The 20555-nt window shown below is 36.2% G+C and overlaps 3 protein-coding genes across 4 annotated transcripts in view; 1 reads left to right on the top strand and 2 right to left on the bottom strand.

Annotated features, from left to right (window-relative positions):
* LOC18791642 (ribosomal RNA small subunit methyltransferase nep-1) lies at nt 1452-3429 on the bottom strand. Its single transcript, XM_007226659.2, has 6 exons — nt 3027-3429; nt 2514-2658; nt 2308-2418; nt 2148-2230; nt 2003-2060; nt 1452-1809 (listed from the first exon to the last, which is right to left on the bottom strand). Exons 1-6 carry the CDS (start codon nt 3327-3329, stop codon nt 1730-1732), a joined length of 780 nt encoding a protein of 259 aa, XP_007226721.2. The 5' UTR covers nt 3330-3429; the 3' UTR covers nt 1452-1729.
* On the top strand, nt 17755-19673 carry LOC18793068 (ribosomal RNA small subunit methyltransferase NEP1). Of its 2 annotated transcripts, none has more exons than XM_020555757.1 (6): nt 17755-17873; nt 18197-18332; nt 18446-18556; nt 18631-18713; nt 18808-18865; nt 19306-19673. In XM_020555757.1, exons 1-6 carry the CDS (start codon nt 17808-17810, stop codon nt 19383-19385), a joined length of 534 nt encoding a protein of 177 aa, XP_020411346.1. In that variant the 5' UTR covers nt 17755-17807; the 3' UTR covers nt 19386-19673. The 2 variants fall into 2 exon arrangements, with proteins under 2 accessions (XP_020411346.1, XP_020411345.1); XM_020555756.1 differs by having other exon boundaries at nt 18197-18341.
* Nucleotides 20134-20555, bottom strand: part of LOC109947703 (glycine-rich cell wall structural protein 2-like) — a 782-nt gene continuing 360 nt past the window's right edge. The window contains exon 2 of the mRNA XM_020558560.1: nt 20134-20471. Within this exon, the coding sequence (XP_020414149.1) occupies nt 20134-20471 (338 nt within the window). The remainder of the gene's footprint in view (nt 20472-20555) is intronic.

Genomic DNA, 20555 nt, shown 5'->3' with positions numbered 1-20555 from the left:
AATTAAGCAATCTACGTTTGTTTTTTCCAGTGCACTTGTACATTATACTGAGGAGGGTCTAGAATGTTATTGCACGTCTTCAAATTAACTGTTCATGCAGTCCCTATTTCTTGGTTTGGATTAGGTTTGCATAATATTGGAGACTAGCTGGGTCTTCAGATAGCTGTAAAAGTAGTGCTTTCATTAATTTATTCTATACTTGAGCACATGCTCAAGCGCTAGCTAGCCATTGAAGTGAATTACAGTAGTGCTAACCATTCGTTTAGAACCACTCCACAATGTGAGTTCATGATCTGAATGGTTCATCATTCTGGTCCGTATTTAGACCCAAGGTTTTAAATGTCTGATATTACCGAAATATCTCTTGTAATATCCATACGATGGGGTTGCCGATATTCAAGAGGGGAAGTGATACCTTTCTGGGAGAGAGGAGAGGAAAGATAAAGCCTGATCGGAGATCATTTAGGAATTTAAGTAGGACTCAAGACCTCAACTGCATATGCTTGAGTCAAACAACATTCCCATCAACCCTAACCTTCTCACATGCAGCTCACAGTTCATAACAATCAAATGTTTATATCAATCCTCTTACAAACTTGATTTATGGGACCCTTATCCGCATAGAAAATTGAGAGTTCTTCCTCAGAATTGAAAGAAAAAAAAAAAAAAACTCTCACCTACAAAACAGAACCCAATTTTCACCTTGCAAAGACCCTTTATATTAAGAGAGGCAAATATACACTTCACCCTTTATTAAAGCAAAACAGAACCCAACTGACCAAAAAGAAAGTTACTAATTTCTGTATAATAACATTCGGATGTCCGCATAGGAGAATTTCTGTATATATATATATATATATATATATATTATCATGAGTTAATACGACGCTAATCACTCGTTTTGATCTATTTCGAATGCAATTTTGTTGTCTGAACCGGTCAATTTTTAGGACATGATTCAAAGATTATTCTTGCAAAATTTCATCCAAAAATCAGAGGTTGTTTAACCACTTGATTATTTTCGTGAATATTTCATTATCTTATCGAAAACATTATGTTTGTCTATTTATTTGATTGTGTTTGGATATTTCTTTTTGAATTGAGGAATTTTTGCATCTTTCGATGATGATCTAAAAAATAAACGGATTAGCAAAGGACCCACCAAGGTAGTGGTTTGGAGCAATTGCCCTCCAGTTATAAATGTAGAAATATTATACTTTCTTAATTTGTTTGCCAAATCCTAAAATCTAATCAAACTTTAATTCATAACTGAAAGTTCATAGGAAATAATAAAAATAGATTGGTGACTATTGGGAAAAGCGAAGAAAGGTTTTCTTTTTGTTTTCAAATTATTTATTATGTAAAAGAAGAAAAAGTCTATGGAAATTATGTTCCAAACTTGAACCCAAAATTTGAGACTCATCGCGACGGTGCCCCTACAGTTAGTTATATTATGCTTCTAAATAGGCGCTTCCCAAACGCTGCGATTGCCTAGAAAAAGCATCAAATTGATTCGCCTTATATTGGCTACAAAAGTATTTTCATAAGAGGATAAACTCTTTACTTTAAAAAAAAAAAATTTGGGACAAAAACTACATCTTACAGGAATATCCCAAATGCACCTAAATAAGAATTAAACATACGCATGTATAGATTTTCTCCTATATAAACGTCCGGCACGATAATAACGTACGAACGTCTACATAAAAGAACTACATGCATATATCATTCAGAAGATTTTCCATTTATGCTCCAATGACTCGCAAATCAACCCTATGCAGTATTGAGCACTCAATGGATAATTCGAAACTGCAGAGGCAAGCAAATGCGAGGTTCAGCATTCCAGCAAAGATAAAGAAACATAAAGCAAATACTAGATTGAAAGATGAAAATAAAACCAGCTAAACGAGAAACAGTTTCGGGTGTAACTATTAACTAAGCATGTTTAATCAACTTAATTTTAGTCTATATTCTAAGAGAAATTCCAGCCATATACATTTACCTGATATGAAATCATCTGTATACTCCTTACTGATTTTCCCATGGACCATTGCACCCACCTGATAAGAAGCAGTCATGGAAATTTCAAATACAAAATGAGGATGAAGTGGAAACCTAAGAATTGAAATTCAGAATCTGAAACATACCACAAAAACAAGATTTAATTCATCACTGCCAGAATTAACATATTCATCAATGTCAACCAACTTTTCTGAACTATAAGAGAGACCTGCAATACCAATACAGCCGGTATATTAGTCCTGGTCACTAAACTCAGAACTTTAAATAGAAGTATACAACGCTCACCTACGACGCGAGAGTTGACAGGTAAATGTCGCGTTACAGGTTCCTCAACGACACGCATAAGAATTTCATTTGTATCTTTATCACGAATGCATTTATGCCCTAGTAACTCCACTTTAGAATTGCACAAGTCAAAAGACAAAGCCATGAGTAAGTTCCATGGAAATATTTCGTGAAAACATGTCAAATGGGAGTAGAAGCTAACTTACAGATGACTCCACAAAAGCGCTTGCACGTTCTTGGTATACGAACATGGGGTTTAATTTCAAATAAAACTCCTTGATCAGTTTTCACATACACAGCTCCTACCATACCGGCTTTATTAAGTTTGCTATCCAAAATCGCACGAAGAGCCTAGACGGGTCAAACACTAACAATCATAAGTTATATAACCAAAAACAATAAAGAAGCATAATATAAAGAGAGTAATAGTAAGACATAATCCAACGACAAAAACTTTCTTATAACGATGATAACACTGTTTTGCTATTCACGGTCAACACAATGACAAGTGAAAAAATTATCCCGTGTGTCATTGTGTTATTGGCACGGGACGTTGCAATTCTACAGTAACCCTTATGTTAATCTCAATCCCAAGACATGAATTTATGTGGTTGATGATATCCTATATTTGGTGAGCAAAGAACTTATAAGGATTTTATAACCTAAGAAATTAATTTTTTTAAGGTCTGATCAATGTCAATTGTAATTCAAGAACAAACCTCGTAAACCCTTCCAGGCCTAAAATCATTTAGATCCTTCTTTTGCTTGAGCAGGAAATCAGCGTCTTCTTCTGAATCCAGAATCTTCCACCGCTTTCGAACGAAGCCCTTTGTCAGAGAAGCATTTTCTACAACAAAAATTGCCCGGACCTTATCATTCGCATTATTATGTGTGAGTGTGACATCATCTTCTGTTTTCTCCATTGTTGTCGTCGATTTCTCTTCCAACTTCGGCTTCACCGTCCTGCTTGAGCAATTCTGTAACTGCGACTGCGACATCTCCTCCCTCTTCCGCCTCCCCATATTTTGTTTCTGTTATTCCAATACTACCTAGGGTTCTTGGATAAAGGGGAAAAGCGTTATTGCTTATAGCTTCCCACACGCTTGGCCTTTTTTTTTTAGTTTGAGACACGCTTGGCTTGTATAGATTATAGAAGCCCATTTGAATTTCTATATTTTTCTTTGGGCTAACATCAAAATACCCTCCTCTAGGGTTGGGGTCTGACAATGGGTTGTGTCGTGTCGGGATAATAAACGTGTGAAGAATGCTTAACCCATTTAATAAACGTGTCATGTCGAGTTCAGGCCGTCTTTTATCATGCGGGTTTTGAGTCGTGTAACGGATTTATAAAGAATAACATGCATGTTACAAAACTCACAACTGAAAAAAATTTAATTAAAAAAAAAACAGAGAGAGTAGAGAAAATATAAGGAAAAGAAAAAAAAAAGATAGAGAGAGGAGGGAGAGAAGAGGAAAGGAAAAGAGAGAAAAAAAAAGAGATGAGAAAGAAGAAAGAAAGAAGGAAAAGAAAGAAAAAGAAAAAGAGGAGAAGAGAGATGGAAAAGAAAGGAAAACACAAAAGAAAAAGAAACATTATAAATATCAAAAGGCATACCATAAAATCACAAAGTTGTTTGTAGCATGGTGGACAAGAGGTTTGAGAGAAATGAGGATGGTAGGGGTTCGAAACCCCTTGTGTGTTTGCTAAGTCTTCATTTGTCTTTATTTTTTAGCGGGTTGTACACGGGTTGACACGACCCGTTTAATAAACGGGTTAGATAGGTATTATAGCGGGTTAGTGGGTTGACCCGAAACCCACCCGTTTATTAAACGGGTCAGAACAGGTTGACCCAAAATTGACCCTTTTGTATCCCGCTAATTTCTCGTGCGGGTTTTGAGTCGTGTATCGGGTCGTGTCCGAAATTGCCACCCCTAGATCATTCTCAATATGGACTATAGAGTATCAATTTCATCAATTTACGTTTCAACATTTTTAAACTTGTCCAATTTTATCCTTCCTTTAAATTGACCGTGTGGTCAATCGTTAACTGCTGACGTGGCCACCATAGAACCCAACAATTTAAGTTTTTTTTTTGTTACTTAAAAAATAATTTAAAATTTTAGAAATTAATTATACAACCTACCAAAAAAATTGTAAAATTGAATAAAATAAAATAAAATAAAAGCAAACCCTACCCTGCCTCCACTTTCTCCAGCCGCACCAACCCATACTGACCTCCATACCCATCGACACTCATTCCAACCCCAGTCGTGGTCGCCCCCAACAACAGTCGCAATCTTCTCATCAGTAGCAGTACCGGTAGCACCATCCCTCCATCCCTTCCTCCAGCCTAGCTCATTGCTCCTTTCTCCTCTCCATTTCCCTCTTCCTAAATTGTAACCACCCAGCAAGCCCAACAATGAGAGGTGAATAAGGAGAAGTTGTTCAACAATAATGATCCTAGGCATCAAAGCTGAAGTGTTTAAGAGTTTGATTGCTGGAGGGATCAAAGTTGAAGACTTTTATGAATTGGAGCATTTAAGAAGAAAATCTAAATGGTTTGGTGATTTCTAGGACACAACTGGTGCGTCTAAAATTGTGGGCAGTTCGAGCCACAACCTTGCTACGACTGTATGCTATAGCTATGCAGCTGAAGGCATTGGGCGAGACCTTGCTGCCATGGATATCTAAAAGTTCTTTTCCACCTCAAAGTATGGTAGCCCTCTTTTCGTACCCAGCCACCCCCACAATTGCCACTTTTCCCTTTCTTTTATTTCCTTCATGCCTCTGCCAATGTTATGTTGTTATGTTGATTTTTTTTATGGTTCTCCTCTCTATCATTGTTTGCTTAATTAGAAAAGTTGCACTATTTTCCCTTCTTAGGTATCTCTCTTTTGCTTTGAAAATCCCTTTGAAATTTGATTATGGGATTGACTTCATGCAATGATCCTTTCTGGGGTTTTCTAAATCAATTAAGTTATGCTTTAAGACTTTTCTCCATGGAATAAAATTTATGTGACATAGAGTGAGAGAGAAACAGAGATAGAGAGAGTCTGGGTTGTGAAAGGTTGGGTCGTGGGTAGGGATGTGGGTTGCGATGGCAGGTGGGGCTGGGTATGGGGTGGTGGTAGGTAGGGGTTGGTGCGGCTGGGGAAAGTGGAGGTTCGGTAGGGTTTGCTTTTATGTTAATTTTTTTTTCTTTTCAATTTTATGTTTTTGGGTTAGCTTGTAAAATTAATTTCTAAAATTTTAAATTAGTTTTTAAGTTAAAAAAATTAAATTTTTGGGTCCCACGGTGGCCACATCAATAGTTAACGATTGACCACACGATCAACTTAACGAAAGGATAAAATTGAACAAGTTTGAAAACATTGAGTGTAAATTGATGAAATTGATACTCCGGAACCCATATTAAAAATGACCCCAAACCTAGAAGGGATATTTTGATGTTTGTTATAAAATAACCTGGAATATGTGCGAATATTGAGCTGCACGTAAAGTAGATGAGACACAGTATTTAACAAGGTTCGGCTATGCCTACGTCCCCGGAGAGCAGCAGTAGTAACTTTTCCACTATGTAAAATAATAGGGCTACAACTTTAGTGTTTACAATATGTGTGGCTCACTGAATTTTCTCTCTAGGAGAATTTCTCTCTGCTCTCTCTTTTTTCTTTCTTCCTTCTCTTCCTCTTGTCTCTTTCCTTTTCTCTCTTTCCTCTTTTCTCTTTCCCTTCTCTCTTTCCTCTTTTCTCTTTCCCTTCTTTCTTTCCTCTTCTTTGTTTCTTTCCTCTTCTTTTTCCGTTTCTCCCTTTCTCTTCTTTTCTTCTCTTCCCTTTCACTTTGCAGGTTGCCTATTTATAGGCATTGATAAATGGCACCCGTGATTCATCTTCACTATTCACTATTCACCCGTGAATAAACTCATGCACCAAAGTCTACAAACAAATAGTAAGTGGGCTCCACTACTTTATACTTTACAACACTCCTCCTTGGAGACCACAAATAATATGTCAGTTGTTTCATCAGACTTTGCTTGGAGAAAACCTAGTAAGGTAGAGAACTGATGGAAGGAAGAAAGAAGAGTACAACAATCTGTATAGCATACTTCTGGATACTCCCCCTAATTAATATCTCCCCCTGATGTCTTCATAACTATCTTTTGGAGTGAGAATCTTTCGGAGTGAGCGAATGGTGTAGCCACCAACAATTCATATAGTAAATATATTTCCAGTGAGCTATCTCTATGTAAATCATAGAAATTTTCAGAGTCCGCGTTTCTAACAAAACTTGGGCTATTTATAAGTTCACTTGAAAGAATATGCCCATACAAGGTGTTATGCGGAGATAGCATCAAATATACCTCACATCATTCCAAAATGATGGTGATGGAGTTGAGCCCTATCTGGAAAATATGATGTCCGGTCGAATATACTTCCGAAAAATCATTAAAGTGTCCAACGGATAATCCTCATAAAAATGCTTCAATACTTTCTTAGTATAAGCAATAATCTCGTTGGTATAATGCTCGATCCTTAAGTCGAGACAAATATTTCTTGAATTCTGCAGAATCTTTAATGTGTTGCAATCACATCAATGTACTCACTGAGGTAATTTATGCATATTAATATTGAGTACAAATTTTGTGCTTCAAGCACATGTCTTTTAGGGACTTGCTTTATGCAATGTCAATCCTCTCAACGGATTTTGTTTAAAGGGATTAAACTTTATGACACATTATATAACTTTAACCCAGCTATTTATACATCTTTAGGGAATCACTTCAGGTGATATGCTCTGTGCATTTAATAACCCTTAAAGATAACATGTTGGTCTCCATAAATGTGCAATAAAGGGGCACAATTGAGTCTATAAATATGGAGAAAACCCAACATTCCTTGTTTCTGCCAGAAACATTGTGTCATACAAAGTAAGTATATTCCCTTTTATTCCGAACACCCAAGTATAACTTTCAGTATTGACAAATTTGGGGTTCGTACTGTGGGTTTGTTCTTTCACGTTCATTCTCATTTATAATGGAATTACCTCGTTCCATTTTGGCCAATAATATTGTCGACATTTAATAATTGAACGTGGTTCCAATCAACACAGCCCATTGATGATTTGAGTAGCTACTCCAAAATTAAAAATTGTCATTCATCAATTCATGATCCCACCATTCTCATATGCATGCGCATGCATCAATTATAAGCATTTCTTTGCTTTTGGGTACCCAAGCCACTGCAGGGGGCTTTTATTATGTGAGAATGTGGATTATAACCTCCAATGGAGCGTTATTTTATAGTAGGGCGTGGATAATCTCCATTTAGGGAGTTGGAACATTTAGAACCCATATATCTGTCATGCTGCAGGCATGCCACAGATTAATACATACATGTCAATTAATTTATGGGACTTTAACCCATATTATGGGACTTTAACCCATATAATTTGCTACGCATTAGGCGTGCATAATATCAATATTGACATGTCAAAGGATTGTCCTTTCGGGACTTCAATCCACATCATTTGCTACGCAACAGGCGTGCATCATATTGATCACTGCTATACCCATATTCTGTTCTTATGGGACTTTAATCTGTGCAGTGTATTATCAATGTATCCAACTTGCAATCTGTAAAATTTGCGTTAATAATTCATGGATACATACAAGCCATTCTTTTGGAACGGACTTATCTCCCCATTTGGTTACCTTTCAAGATAAAATATCAAATATGTATATAAGCATAAAATAACACAAGTATTGCTTACATCCTTAGGTGGGAGAAACTTTTCTCAAGTATCATTCAAGCTCGTATCGGCCCAGTAAATATAAAGTATCGCTTGATGATCTTGTTATATCCTGCAAGAGCAAAAATCACAATTCTCTTCTCTGTCAAAAACAAATAACTCTCAGAGTTAGGATCACTGCATGGATTCATTCTTCAGATGTTCATTCTAAAGAAATAAAATCTCTTATGAACAGAGAGTTATAAAAAGAGAAAAAATGCAAAAATAATGTGATATTGATTGCAAGAGAAGGTAAGCAATCAGGGAAGAAAGCTGGTGGGAGCAAACAACAAGCTCTCATTTCTTCTAGTCTAGAAGAACTTCCGGAGATTAGAGCATAAGGTTGCCTTCACAGTTCCCGGATGTGGCGGAAACGTGATCAGGGATAGTCTCGCTTCCTGAATGGATGATCAGAGATAGTCTTGCTTCTCGGGCATATTGAGTGCTCACTGATAAAAAAAACAAGTAGATATCGCATCACTAGGTATGGAGTAAACTGGATGTCTTCTGCAAAGAAAATTTCGTTAGTAACACATTTATACACAAATACAATGAATAGGTAGAACCGGTGAATTTCAAATTAACCATAGGAAAATTGCGAGATTCTCGGGATGCTTTTGAAAAAGTAGCTCCGTGAAATCCGTAAAGCAAGATCGGCTTTGAAAATAATACTTGAAAACGCCGAAAGTGCCGACAGGCATTATTAGAGGCCACGTGAAGTTTTGGACTCTGGGAAAGAAAAAGATAATATGGGGATTCGAGAAGATATTGGGGTCCTGAAAAACAGTAGCCATATTTCCTCCTATAGATATGGCCTTTGCAAAACTTGATTGGAGCAACTGCGTTTCAACTCAAATTTCTTCATTTTCTGAAACTTTAGTTTTTCCTAAGACTTTCTTCGAAACCTTCTCAAAAATGGCTTCCTCTTCTTCCTGCCCAAATTATTTCAATTTAAATGATGCTCCCACAACTACCAATGATGCCCAAGTTTGGCGTCCATCCTTTGTATCCCAAAATCGTCATCTCACAGTTAATGATTCTGTGATGATGAATGATGCTACTGCTGTCATAGTAGCTAGGAATTTTATTACTCCAATGGATGAAATGCTGTTAACAGGGAGGTCTGAGGAAGAGGCTATTGATGACTCAATGGCTTTTAGCATTCAGAGTGCTGCTTCTGTTTCTAACATGGCTTATCGTTTGCGTGCTAGAGCAAACGAGGTTGAGAAGCTGACAACTGAAAATTCGTCTCTTCAAAGAATGCTTCATTAGTCTCAACAGGAGGTTGAGAAACTTAAAGGAGAGAATAATTCCTTGTTGAAATTGGTGAGTTCATACTCTGTTGATACACTGAGAAGGCTAGACATGCTGCAGGTCTCCAATGAAAGAATTTTGGGAGACCACGAGAAGCTCATGGCCAAGCTTAAGAGGCGCCGTACTCTTCCTTCAGAGGCTTCCAGAACATAATGTAATTTTATAGATTTTACAGGGCCTGCACCTTCATTGCAGGTGAAAAAAAATCTATCTGTTGTATGTTCCTGTAATAATAATTGCGCACATTCTTAAACTTGCACCTGTGGTTTTTACGTCTTTTCAAAATGACGGTTTGGAACCTTGTGCCTTATAGGTTCAAATAACCACATTGTCTCTCCCAAATTGCATGGTAGCCCGGAACTTTTGGCCTGGGCACAAACTCAGAATTTATTTGCCCTTTTCAAATGGACATGAAATGTGAATTGAGTAAAAGTCATGATAATATCGCAATATAGTAGTGAAGAGCATTAACTACTATATACCCACAACTTCAAGTTCAGGATCTCTCATATATTTGGATCCATGGGCTTCCGGCCCAGATATAACAAAATATGTGGGGAGCCTCAATTCATTATTTGAGGTTTATATTGATATTATCCATTTCGCGGTGTATTCTTAACAACCGGAATTCACAAAATATATTTCTTCCTTGAGGTGTCGATTATAACAAAATCGAACTTTAAATTCATCATCTTCTTATGCCAAAGAAATATGTGGCATACCACAATTTGCAATAATACCTCAAGGGTTGTCCATTTAATTGTTGGAACTTCAGGTTCTCAACACTGTTAAATTTTGAACTTCAGGCCAAAGCCACATATTCTCATGGTATGGACATTTTTACAATTTTCTGTACATATTTCGGGACTTCAAGCCCTTACATAATTGTCCATATTTTGAGGAACTTCTGGCATCTCATTTAATTGCTCATCCATGAGTTTAAGGAACTGCAGGTTCCCTTTTGTATATAGTGACGGTTTACCCAAAATGGTTCATATTTATGCATACGTCACTATTCATGTGAATAGTACTATTCATCAAGTCATGAATACGTATCTATTCATCTGCCAGTACAGTTATCATCAATGTGTACGGCACTATGAACCAATACGGTACTGTTACATCATTAAGGAACTCTAGGTTCTTATTTACATGTCAGGGATCAAGGACCCTTAATTTCGATCACATGTTTACAAATACAGTACCGGAGAGACTGCCAGCTCTCATATTAATACCATCATCAAGGATCTTCAAGTCCTGATGTAATTGTATGATGAGGATCAAGGAACTTCTGGTCCTGATCTGCATACTGTAAAAACTCATCATACAGCACAATTAATCCATAAAATAAATTGCTGGTAAATAAATTACTGGTATGGACGATAAACCCGCACCATACATTTAAATAAAAGTAAAGGCGTGGACGATAAACCCGCACCACCCTTTTAAATAAATGTAAATGTGCAGTAAATTAAATTCATAAATTAAATTGCTTGCTGTATGGACGCTAATCCCGCACCATAGCTTAAATAAATTAAATAGCTCCCGCACCATACCTTAAATAAAATTAAATGTGCGGTAAAGTAAACGTGCTTGTATGGGCACTAATTCTGCTCCATACATTTAAATAAAAGTAAAGGCATGGGCGATAAACCCGCACCACCCTTTTAAATAAATACTGTTGTATGGGTAATAAACCTACACCGTACAGTAAATAAAATAAATGTGGGAATAAAAACCACCACTGAACAAGATAAGGAAAGTGTTAGTATTAGTAACGGTCTCCCACTGATAATATGTTTAGTATTACCAAGGGTCCATTTTTGTTAATGGTTAGTAATAGAAAAGCAGATAAATATAGTATATTATATTACCATCAACTTTTCATATATATATAATATATATATATTATACTGATATATTAGTGGAAAGCTAGATGCGTTGGCTTTTCTTCTTTACATCAACATAATGGTTAGTAGTATAAATAATAGTGCAGCACAAAAATTATACCTGAGAGCTTCTCGTGCTGATAACGTGTTATAAAATAACCTGGAATATGTGCGAATATTGAGCTGCACGTAAAGTAGATGAGACACAGTATTTAACGAGGTTCGGCTATGCCTACGTCCCCGGAGAGCAGCAGTAGTAACTTTTCCACTATGTAAAATAATAGGGCTACAACTTTAGTGTTTACAATATGTGTGGCTCACTGAATTTTCTCTCTAGGAGAATTTCTCTCTGCTCTCTCTTTTTTCTTTCTTCCTTCTCTTCCTCTTGTCTCTTTCCATTTCTCTCTTTCCTCTTTTCTCTTTCCCTTCTCTCTTTCCTCTTTTCTCTTTCCCTTCTTTCTTTCCTCTTCTTTGTTTCTTTCCTCTTCTTTTTCCGTTTCTCCCTTTCTCTTCTTTTCTTCTCTTCCCTTTCACTTTGCAGGTTGCCTATTTATAGGCATTGATAAATGGCACCCGTGATTCATCTTCACTATTCACTATTCACCCGTGAATAAACTCATGCACCAAAGTCTACAAACAAATAGTAAGTGGGCTCCGCTACTTTATACTTTACAACAATGTTAACCCTTTTTCTTTTGTTTGTCTCAACTATTTTTGTTTTGTGTGGTTCTGCCTCAATTTTTTTTTTGATCCAATAGGGTTACAAAGAGAGGAAAGAGAAGAGAGGAAAGAGAGAAGAGGAAAGAGAGAAAAGGAAAGAGAGAAAAGGAAAGAGACAAGAGGAAGAGAAGGAAGAAAGAGGAAAGAGAGAGCAGAGAGAAATTCTCCTAGAGAGAAAAGTCAGTGAGCACACATATTGTAAACACCAAAAGTTGTAGCCATATTATTTTATATAGTGAAAAGTTACTGCTGCTGCTCTCCGAGGACGTAGGCATAGCCGAACCTCGTTAAATACTGTGTCCCATCTACTTTACGTGCAGCTCAATATTCGCACATATTCCAGGTTATTTTATAACAGACATAGCTTATTTGACATTTTCTTTAGAGATGCTCTAAGTAATAATATAAATAGTTTTGTGAGCTTTCCGTATGAATTTTTAATTTTGAGCCAGTTTCAACTTTTCAAATGTTGGACAGCTTTAAAATTTTCAACTGTTTTCCAAAAAAATTCAAAATATTCTCCACACCAAAAAAAAAAAAAAAAAGAAAAAGAAAAAAGAAGGGTGCAAAAGGAATTTTGGTAATTTCAAAAAAGGGTTATAAAAATTAAAAATCTAGTGTCTGCATGCCTCTCTCTCTCTCTGTAGCTCTGTCAAACTTGTGTTCCACCCTAAAAAATTTCACACGTTGTTCCAAGCATGACGGTATGCTCGAATTGGCGAGATTCGATCGTTTGATTGAAAGTTGGAGTTTCGCCTATTATGGACCGTTAGATCGTCCCTATTTGGGGATATATTGTTCCTCATACCATCATGAGTGTATAGAGACTTACAAATCCATAATTGAAGTTTTGGATCTTCCGAATCAAAGATTCTAGGGTTATGTTAACTGATTGTCATTCGAGTGTGTGATCGACGATGATTCGTCCATTAGATTGAGACCAAAATTTGAAGATGTGTTCAGTGGACCACAGGTGACCTATAGGAATTTCCAGATTATGATTCTAAGGTTGTGTGCCTCGTAGGCCCATTAACCGGATGGCCTTGCATGTAGATTGTTCCTTGTTAAATCTATTTGAATTATAATATTCATTCATATATACGTCTTTGAGTTGGTGACTTGTGCCTTGGTGAGTCGAGAAGACAAGTCTTGGTGGGTTCGTGCCTCAAGATGATTAATGAATAAGGCGAGTTTGTGTCGCACTTAAGAAGACGAACGAGAATCAATTCGCAAGATTGGAGAAGTAGCAAGAGGCATGAGCTTCGGCTACCTTATAAAGAAGTCTAATAAGTTGAGTTGAGTAGAGTTTTTTTTGTACTTCTTGATTATCTTACTGAATTGCTTTTTGCCTCGCAAAGTGCCAATGGTTTTTCAATCTCGTCTTCGAGTTTTTCCACATTAAAATTGATGCGTACTTTATATTTTTTGCTTGTTGGTTTCTTTGTTATTAAACCAGATTTAATTGGGTAAGCTAAAATTGAAATTTGATAAAAGCCTATTTACCCCCTCTAGGCTTATAGGTGGTGTAGCTATGCAATTTCATGCATAAAACCATTCAGATTCCCATGGACATTGTACATTGTTTACAAACCTACACTAATTTATAGGTATACTTATATTAATTTACCTATACTTGTACAAATTGTTTACCTATATTTTGTAGGTATGCAAAATACAAAAATATCCTACTGATTTACCTATACTAGTTTGTAGGTATGCTAATTTACAAATATCATACTAATTTACCAATACTAAATTACAAATATCAAACCTACGCGTTCACCTTTTGTTTACCTATGTTTGTATGCTATTTCTTTTATGTTTTCATAATGTACATTAATCTTTAGGGAAAAAAAAAAGTACTAAATTATATGCAATTTGGCATTAAATATCACAAAATTAGTGAAAAACAAAAGTAATTAAAATCAGCACAATAAATGGAAAGAATAAAAACATAAGACCACACATTACATGATATTGAGTTGAATTTTATATTGAGATGATTTGGGTGTTTATAATATGATTTTATTAATTTTTTTCAAATTAAATTGAGATGATTTTGAGTAATTGAGTTGAATTTTATATTTCAATTGAATATAACTAAGTTAAATGATAGTTTAAAGTGAAATTTAAGTGTTATAATGTAAGATAAATACATTTCTTAATTAAAAAAAATAGGGAATTCAGGGCGGATTTGAGAGACAACCCCCAATGAAGACAAGGATTCCCTGAAAATTTTTATTGGGGATGGGCGGGAATAGGGAGTGGGGACGGAGATGCTCGAACCGGCCCGTTATCATCCTAGACATAGGAGCACAATACAATATCATGCCATCTTTTCTGACATTACGCATTAGTAAGTCACATTTGTGCTCTTTTGATGTAAAACATAAATAATTGTGTCAAATCGGTACACATAGAGAATAGTTATACAATAATAATAATTATTATTATTGTTATAAAAAGAGAATAATTATACACTGAACACAAGAAATCGTGTCGAATTAACTGAGTAAGTACTTAGGATAAGTTTTTGCAAAAAATGAAGTGAACTTATTTATATTGACAGTTCGTGCCTTTACTTCATTAAAAAAAATATATATTCATCTCTTTATGTGACATATATGACTATAGAAACCATAATTCTATAAATATTTATATGTTGTGTAACGTTTTTTTTTGGTTTAAGTATGCAACTAGACATGTCAATGGATTGAATTTTGATCAAAATTCGGTGTAATTAAGAGGAGACGTATTGGACTTCTCAATCTGATAATTTGATTACAATATGAATCCAATAATCCAAATATAAATGGATTTGAATATGGATTATAGTTGATCCAATTCAATAATGATCCGATCCAACTTAGTATGAAGTATAATTTAGTTTTTCTATGCTTTATATTAATATTTTATATGTGTAAATGAGTAATTTTAGTTTTATATGCACTAAGAATACATTTAAAACTAAATTTTATGATAAAATGTCAAAATTTGATTTAAAAAGTAGATAAAGACAATAAAAGAACGAGGCTACTAATGAAATTTTGATGTATATCTCAAAATAAATACAATAATAATCCAATCCAATTCGAATCCGATGCGTAACAGATATGGATTGATATATACAATCCAATAACCCCGAATTAGAGGTGTCAAACAGATCAGGTCGGCCTGAGCATAGCACTAGCATGGCCTGTTTAAGTAAGGCCCGACACGGCATGACCAACATCTTTGAGCGGGCCGGGATGAGGCTTGCCCAAAACTCAACATGCCGGCCCATTATATTTATTTTAGAGAAAGATATTACAAAATATTATTGCATTTATATCTTAAATTCAATTCAATTTCTTTTCTCTAATAATATATATTAAAATGTAATGTTTTCTTTATATATAAAAAAAGATTTTATTTTTTAAGTTTCAATTTTTAAAATCCAAACAATAATATAGTCATTTTCTATTTAAATGTATTTTAAATAAAGTTATTAACCTTTTTTACAACAAATGATAAATCTTATTTGTATATACATAATTGTTAAAAAGATTTAAATAAAGTTGTAAAAAAAAATATAAAAACAAAAGCAATATATAAGTCAAATTTGATATGGGCCATCTCAGCTCGTTTAGTGGACTGTCATGAGCACTAGGGGTGGCAATTTCGGATACGACCCGATACACGACTCGAAACCCGCACGAGAAATTAGCGGGTTCAACCCGCACGATAAAAAAACAGGTCAATTTCGGGTCAATCCGTTCTGACCCGTTTAATAAACGGGTGGGTTTCGGGTCAACCCGCTAACCCGCTATAATACCTATCTAACCCGTTTATTAAACGGGTCGTGTCACGAGTCGTGTCAACCCGTGTACAACCCGTCAACCCGTCTCTTCTCCTCTTTGTTTTTTTTTTCCTTCTTTCTTCTCCTTTTTTTTTTTTTTCCTCTCTTTTCCTTTCCTCTTCTCTTTTTTTTTTTTTCCTTCTCTTCAGTTTTCTCTCATCTCTCTTTTTTCTTTCTTACTTTCCTTCAATCTTCTCTCCTCTCTCTCTCTCTCTCTCTCTCTCTCTCTATTTTTTTCTTTCTTTAGCTTCTCTCTTCTCTCCTCTCTCTATCTTTTTTTTTCTTTCTTTTCCTTATATTTTCTCTACTCTCTCTGTTTTTTTTAATTAAAATTTTTTCGGTTGTGAGTTTTGTAACATGCATGTTATTCTTTATAAACCCGTTACACGACTCGAAACCCGCACGATAAAAGACGACCCGAACCCGACACGACACGTTTATTAAATGGGTTGGGTTCGGGTTGAGCATTCTTGACAGGTTTATTATCCCGACACGACACGAACCCGACACGACACGACCCATTGCCAGCCCTAGCACGACCCAAACTCGCACGAGTCCAGGTCAGAATTGATAATTTTCATAAATAGAGGGTCTGATATGACCCGTTTATTAATTAGTCCGAATATAATTCGAATTTGATAATTCAATTATAAATGAATTCAAATTTAAATTGAGGCATATACGATCCGAATTCAATCCGTTTACGTGCAATTAACCGGCTTCTTAAAACAAATATAGCAATTGCTTTCACCTTTTTGTCCAACCCTAGAAGATATCTTATCGCTCTCCCTTTTTCAAGTCGTCTCAACCACCCTGAAAACCTTTCACCTGTCGTCTCTTCTTCTTTCTCTGCTGCCGCTACCAGGAACGGCCTGAATGCTGCCCAGCACAGAGAGGATCCACGCCCCTGCCCTCATCTATCGGCAACATCTCTCTCAACCTGTTTCTTTTGCTCTGAGCTCTGAGCTATAAACTCTATCTCCCTCTTATCTCTTTCTCTCTATTCGGCGCCAAAGGTCTATCACCTCCACCGGTACTACCACCACATCTCTTCTCTCAATATATTTTTTTGGTCTAAATTTCTGTTTGATACCTGAGAAAAAAGGTGTGGAAACAAATTTTAGATTTTTATATTATTTTCTCTACTGGTGCCGAAACACAGCTTCATACACTACTTTACATATATATGATTTATCCATACTATACTTTTCTTCTTAATAACTTTTAATATAACAGTTCTTAACTGGAACTATTACTAATATATTAATAGGTTTATTTAGTGATGCCCAGTCAATTACATAGAAGTCTACAGTCGTCCATATTGAATATGATACAACCCACCGTCCAAATTATAACTCCATAAGTTATAATTTCTATGACATTTTTTTTGTGTGGTGGTAATAGACGATATTCTTTTCCAACTTTGGTGTGCATCTCTGTAGTGGACTAGTTGCATGGATTACCCCTTGTAATTTGCCATAATTTAATTCACGCATCCTCCATGGTTATGTCTCTTGTTTGTTCTAGGACTGAAAATAGAAAAATGAAGAGACATGCCTTAAGGCCATGCTCAGGGCGTAATTCGAATTCTAGATTTGGAGGGATCAAACAAGGTGAAGATGAACAGAATAATGAAGATTCTATGTACCAACTTCTTGGGATTCCACCTACTCTTTCCAATCAGAACATGAACCGTGGAGTTACTTTTGTTCTTTGAAAAGGCTTCTTTTGGTGCCCTGCTGTTTGTCGGAAGGGTAAACATTTTTATGAATGCACCAGGGTCATCCCTTGCCTCTCCTTTTCCTATTTTAATGATTTTGAGTTGTTGTTTTACTGGTTCGTCCATCCCACTCACTGCTTCTGGTCCTTTGTTGGTCTTACTTTGTTCATTCTGATTTAACCTTATACTTTTGTTGTTTCAGACATACCGGATTTTTAAATCAACAAGTACATGCTGACTTCTTTGCGGAGAAAGAAAATGGATCCTTATAAATACAGACCCGACATTGTTCATGAGGTGCGTAGGGACATTGTTAAGTTTAGATGATTGGTAACTTCTCATTAAGGCATATCTTTCTCCAATAACGGGCAGTGATTAGTCTATCAGATAAATATACAACAATCAACTTTGAAGCTGTAGCTGTTAGTCTATCAAATTATTGGATGAATATAATTCTTTAGGATTTGACTCCTTGTGGCACACCAATGAATATGGTTATATTGGGGACATGGACATGGAAGCCATTCCCATTTTACCAGTGACCTCAATTTGATGTTTCTATCATGCAAATGCACTTTACTTTTGTCTTAACAAGTTTTTTGCAAATCTGTTATGTTCAGGCTCTCCGTCGAATCATGGATACCCGACTTTGCAAGGCTGGTAGACTACATGCTGTGTATATTAGAACTGATGAAGGGGTGCTCATTAAAGTTGAACCACGTGCTACTATACCAGAATCGTTGGAGAAGTTCTGTTGTATGATGTGTTAGTGTTTCATTGATAACAGAGTGAACTATTATTCTTATCTATTTTCGTCCACATTGTTATTATTTTTTCCGTACCTTTATCTTTCTTCTTATATATTGCAGCACAATTATTGCAAAAGTTCAGCATTAAATCCACGGGTGGACGTGGAAGTCTCTTGCGTGTGGTTAAGAACCCTGTAGCTCAGCATTTACCTGCCAATTCCCTCAAGATAGGTAAGGCTCCAATAATGTGCATGGTTCTGTTTTCATTAAAAGCTTCTTTGACTGAAAACATGTTGTCACTTCAGGTCTTTCTTTGAGTTCGCAAAAGGCAGTTGACTTACGGGATTATGTACATGATGTCAGCGATAATGCCAACCTTGTTTTCGTGGTATGAGCATTATAGTTCCTATCGTATGTTTTTCATTACACATTTGGTATTAAGTGGTTTGGTTCATTAGTTGATTAACTAACCTGATGTTCAGGTTGGTGCAATGGCTCACGGGAGAATTGAAAGCGAGAATGTGGATGATATCATATCAGGTTATGCCTCTCATAACTTGTCTTTGTCTTTTGGTTTGTATTATTTGAAGAGAAAAAATGTTAGTGTTTTTCAGAGGATGATGGTAATACTGACATGAATAAGCACTGATGATAGATAGTAAAGTTTACCCTAGGCTCTTGTTGCAAAGTTAAAATATATATGAAGAAACGTGCTTAAAAACCAGAAAAGAAATCATATTATAGTTAGGAAAGTTCACCCGAGGCTCACCTTTGATAATATGATATGTTTTGAGTGAGAAGTCCTGGTATCGGATTCCATTCTTCTAGGTTTTATATTATTCTATTTGTCTTGGCCAGTTTGATGGTTCCTTTGATTGCCATGATATTGTTCTATTTTTTGTTTCTCTTCAGGGCAGAAGCTCTTATTTTGTTTTGCTTTATGATTTTGTTTGTTAATAAATCTGTTTGTGTACGTGCAGTTTCTGATTATCCGTTGAGTGCTGTGGTTTGCCTGGAAAGGATAAGTATGGCATTAGAGAGAAAGTGGAACATTCTGTGAATCAGTTATGATTAGTAGTATTATTGCTCATGTCTGCAGCAGAAACAAATTTCGTCTTGAGAGTAATATTGTGGTATTGTTTGGTTTTGGATTACAATACAATAATCTTCTTGGGTTTAACAGGATGAATCGAATTATGTATCTTTCTGCGGAGATTTTGTTTAATTTATAAGAAAGTTGGTATTTTAAAAAGAGCAGGGCTTGGCTACTAATACTATTTGAGTGTACAAATGATATGTAAATGATATATCCAGAGTATTCGGATAACTACATATCTCACTTGTTTGATTCGGTCTGTTTAACTATTGGGTTGGGATGTATGTCCACCGCATTACGTTGGTTCATTCTCTCATCCCTTTTCCCTCATCAAATCCTATCCAAGATTATTGTGATTAGAAGATGATGTTCCAAGATTATGTGAAAAAAAAAAAAAATATATATATATATATATTCTTGTGAAGAGCTTAGAAAAAGCAAGGTTGTAATGTTCCAACGGTTTATCATATCATTCAAATTTTGTTTTGCCTGAATCACCCACTATTAGCACTCAAGAAACGTCCCGGTATTAGCACCCAAGAAAGTCTTAAGTATGCAATCTTTTCTTTCCAAGGCAGAACATCACAATCAACATGGTTGTCATGCCACAACCATTGCCACTACAAACATAACTTGAGTTGAAAATTCCACCCTCTCTTTTCTTTACAAGCCAGCGTCATCACCATCACCGCCACCGTCGCCGCTCCCACCGTCACCACCCACCGCCAGCACCATCACAATCACTGCCACTGCCACCACCGCCTTTACCCCCCACACCACCCCCACTGTCACCTCCACCGCCAGCCCCATCACCATCACTAACGCCGCCACCACCGCCCTTACCCTCATCTTCACCCCAACTACCATCCCCACTATCAGCCCCACCATTACCCTCAGTGTCACCACCACTGCTAGTCACTACCAGCATCATCACCATCATCACACCCACCGCCACAACCACTACCATTACCACCCCCAATTCCTCCACCACTACCTCCCCCACCATGATCGACAAACCACCATCGCCACCGGCACTGCCAGTATCATCACCTGTGTCAGATTAAGCCACTACTATTTGTGTTTACATGTGAAAGATGAATAATTTTTACCTCGAGCAACGAGACAGCACTTATC

This window comes from Prunus persica, chromosome G1, assembly GCF_000346465.2.
Source record: "Prunus persica cultivar Lovell chromosome G1, Prunus_persica_NCBIv2, whole genome shotgun sequence".
Classification (NCBI taxonomy): Eukaryota; Viridiplantae; Streptophyta; class Magnoliopsida; order Rosales; family Rosaceae; genus Prunus; species Prunus persica.
The sequence above is the reverse complement of the archived record's forward strand: the minus strand, read 5'-3'. Positions and strand labels throughout refer to the sequence as shown.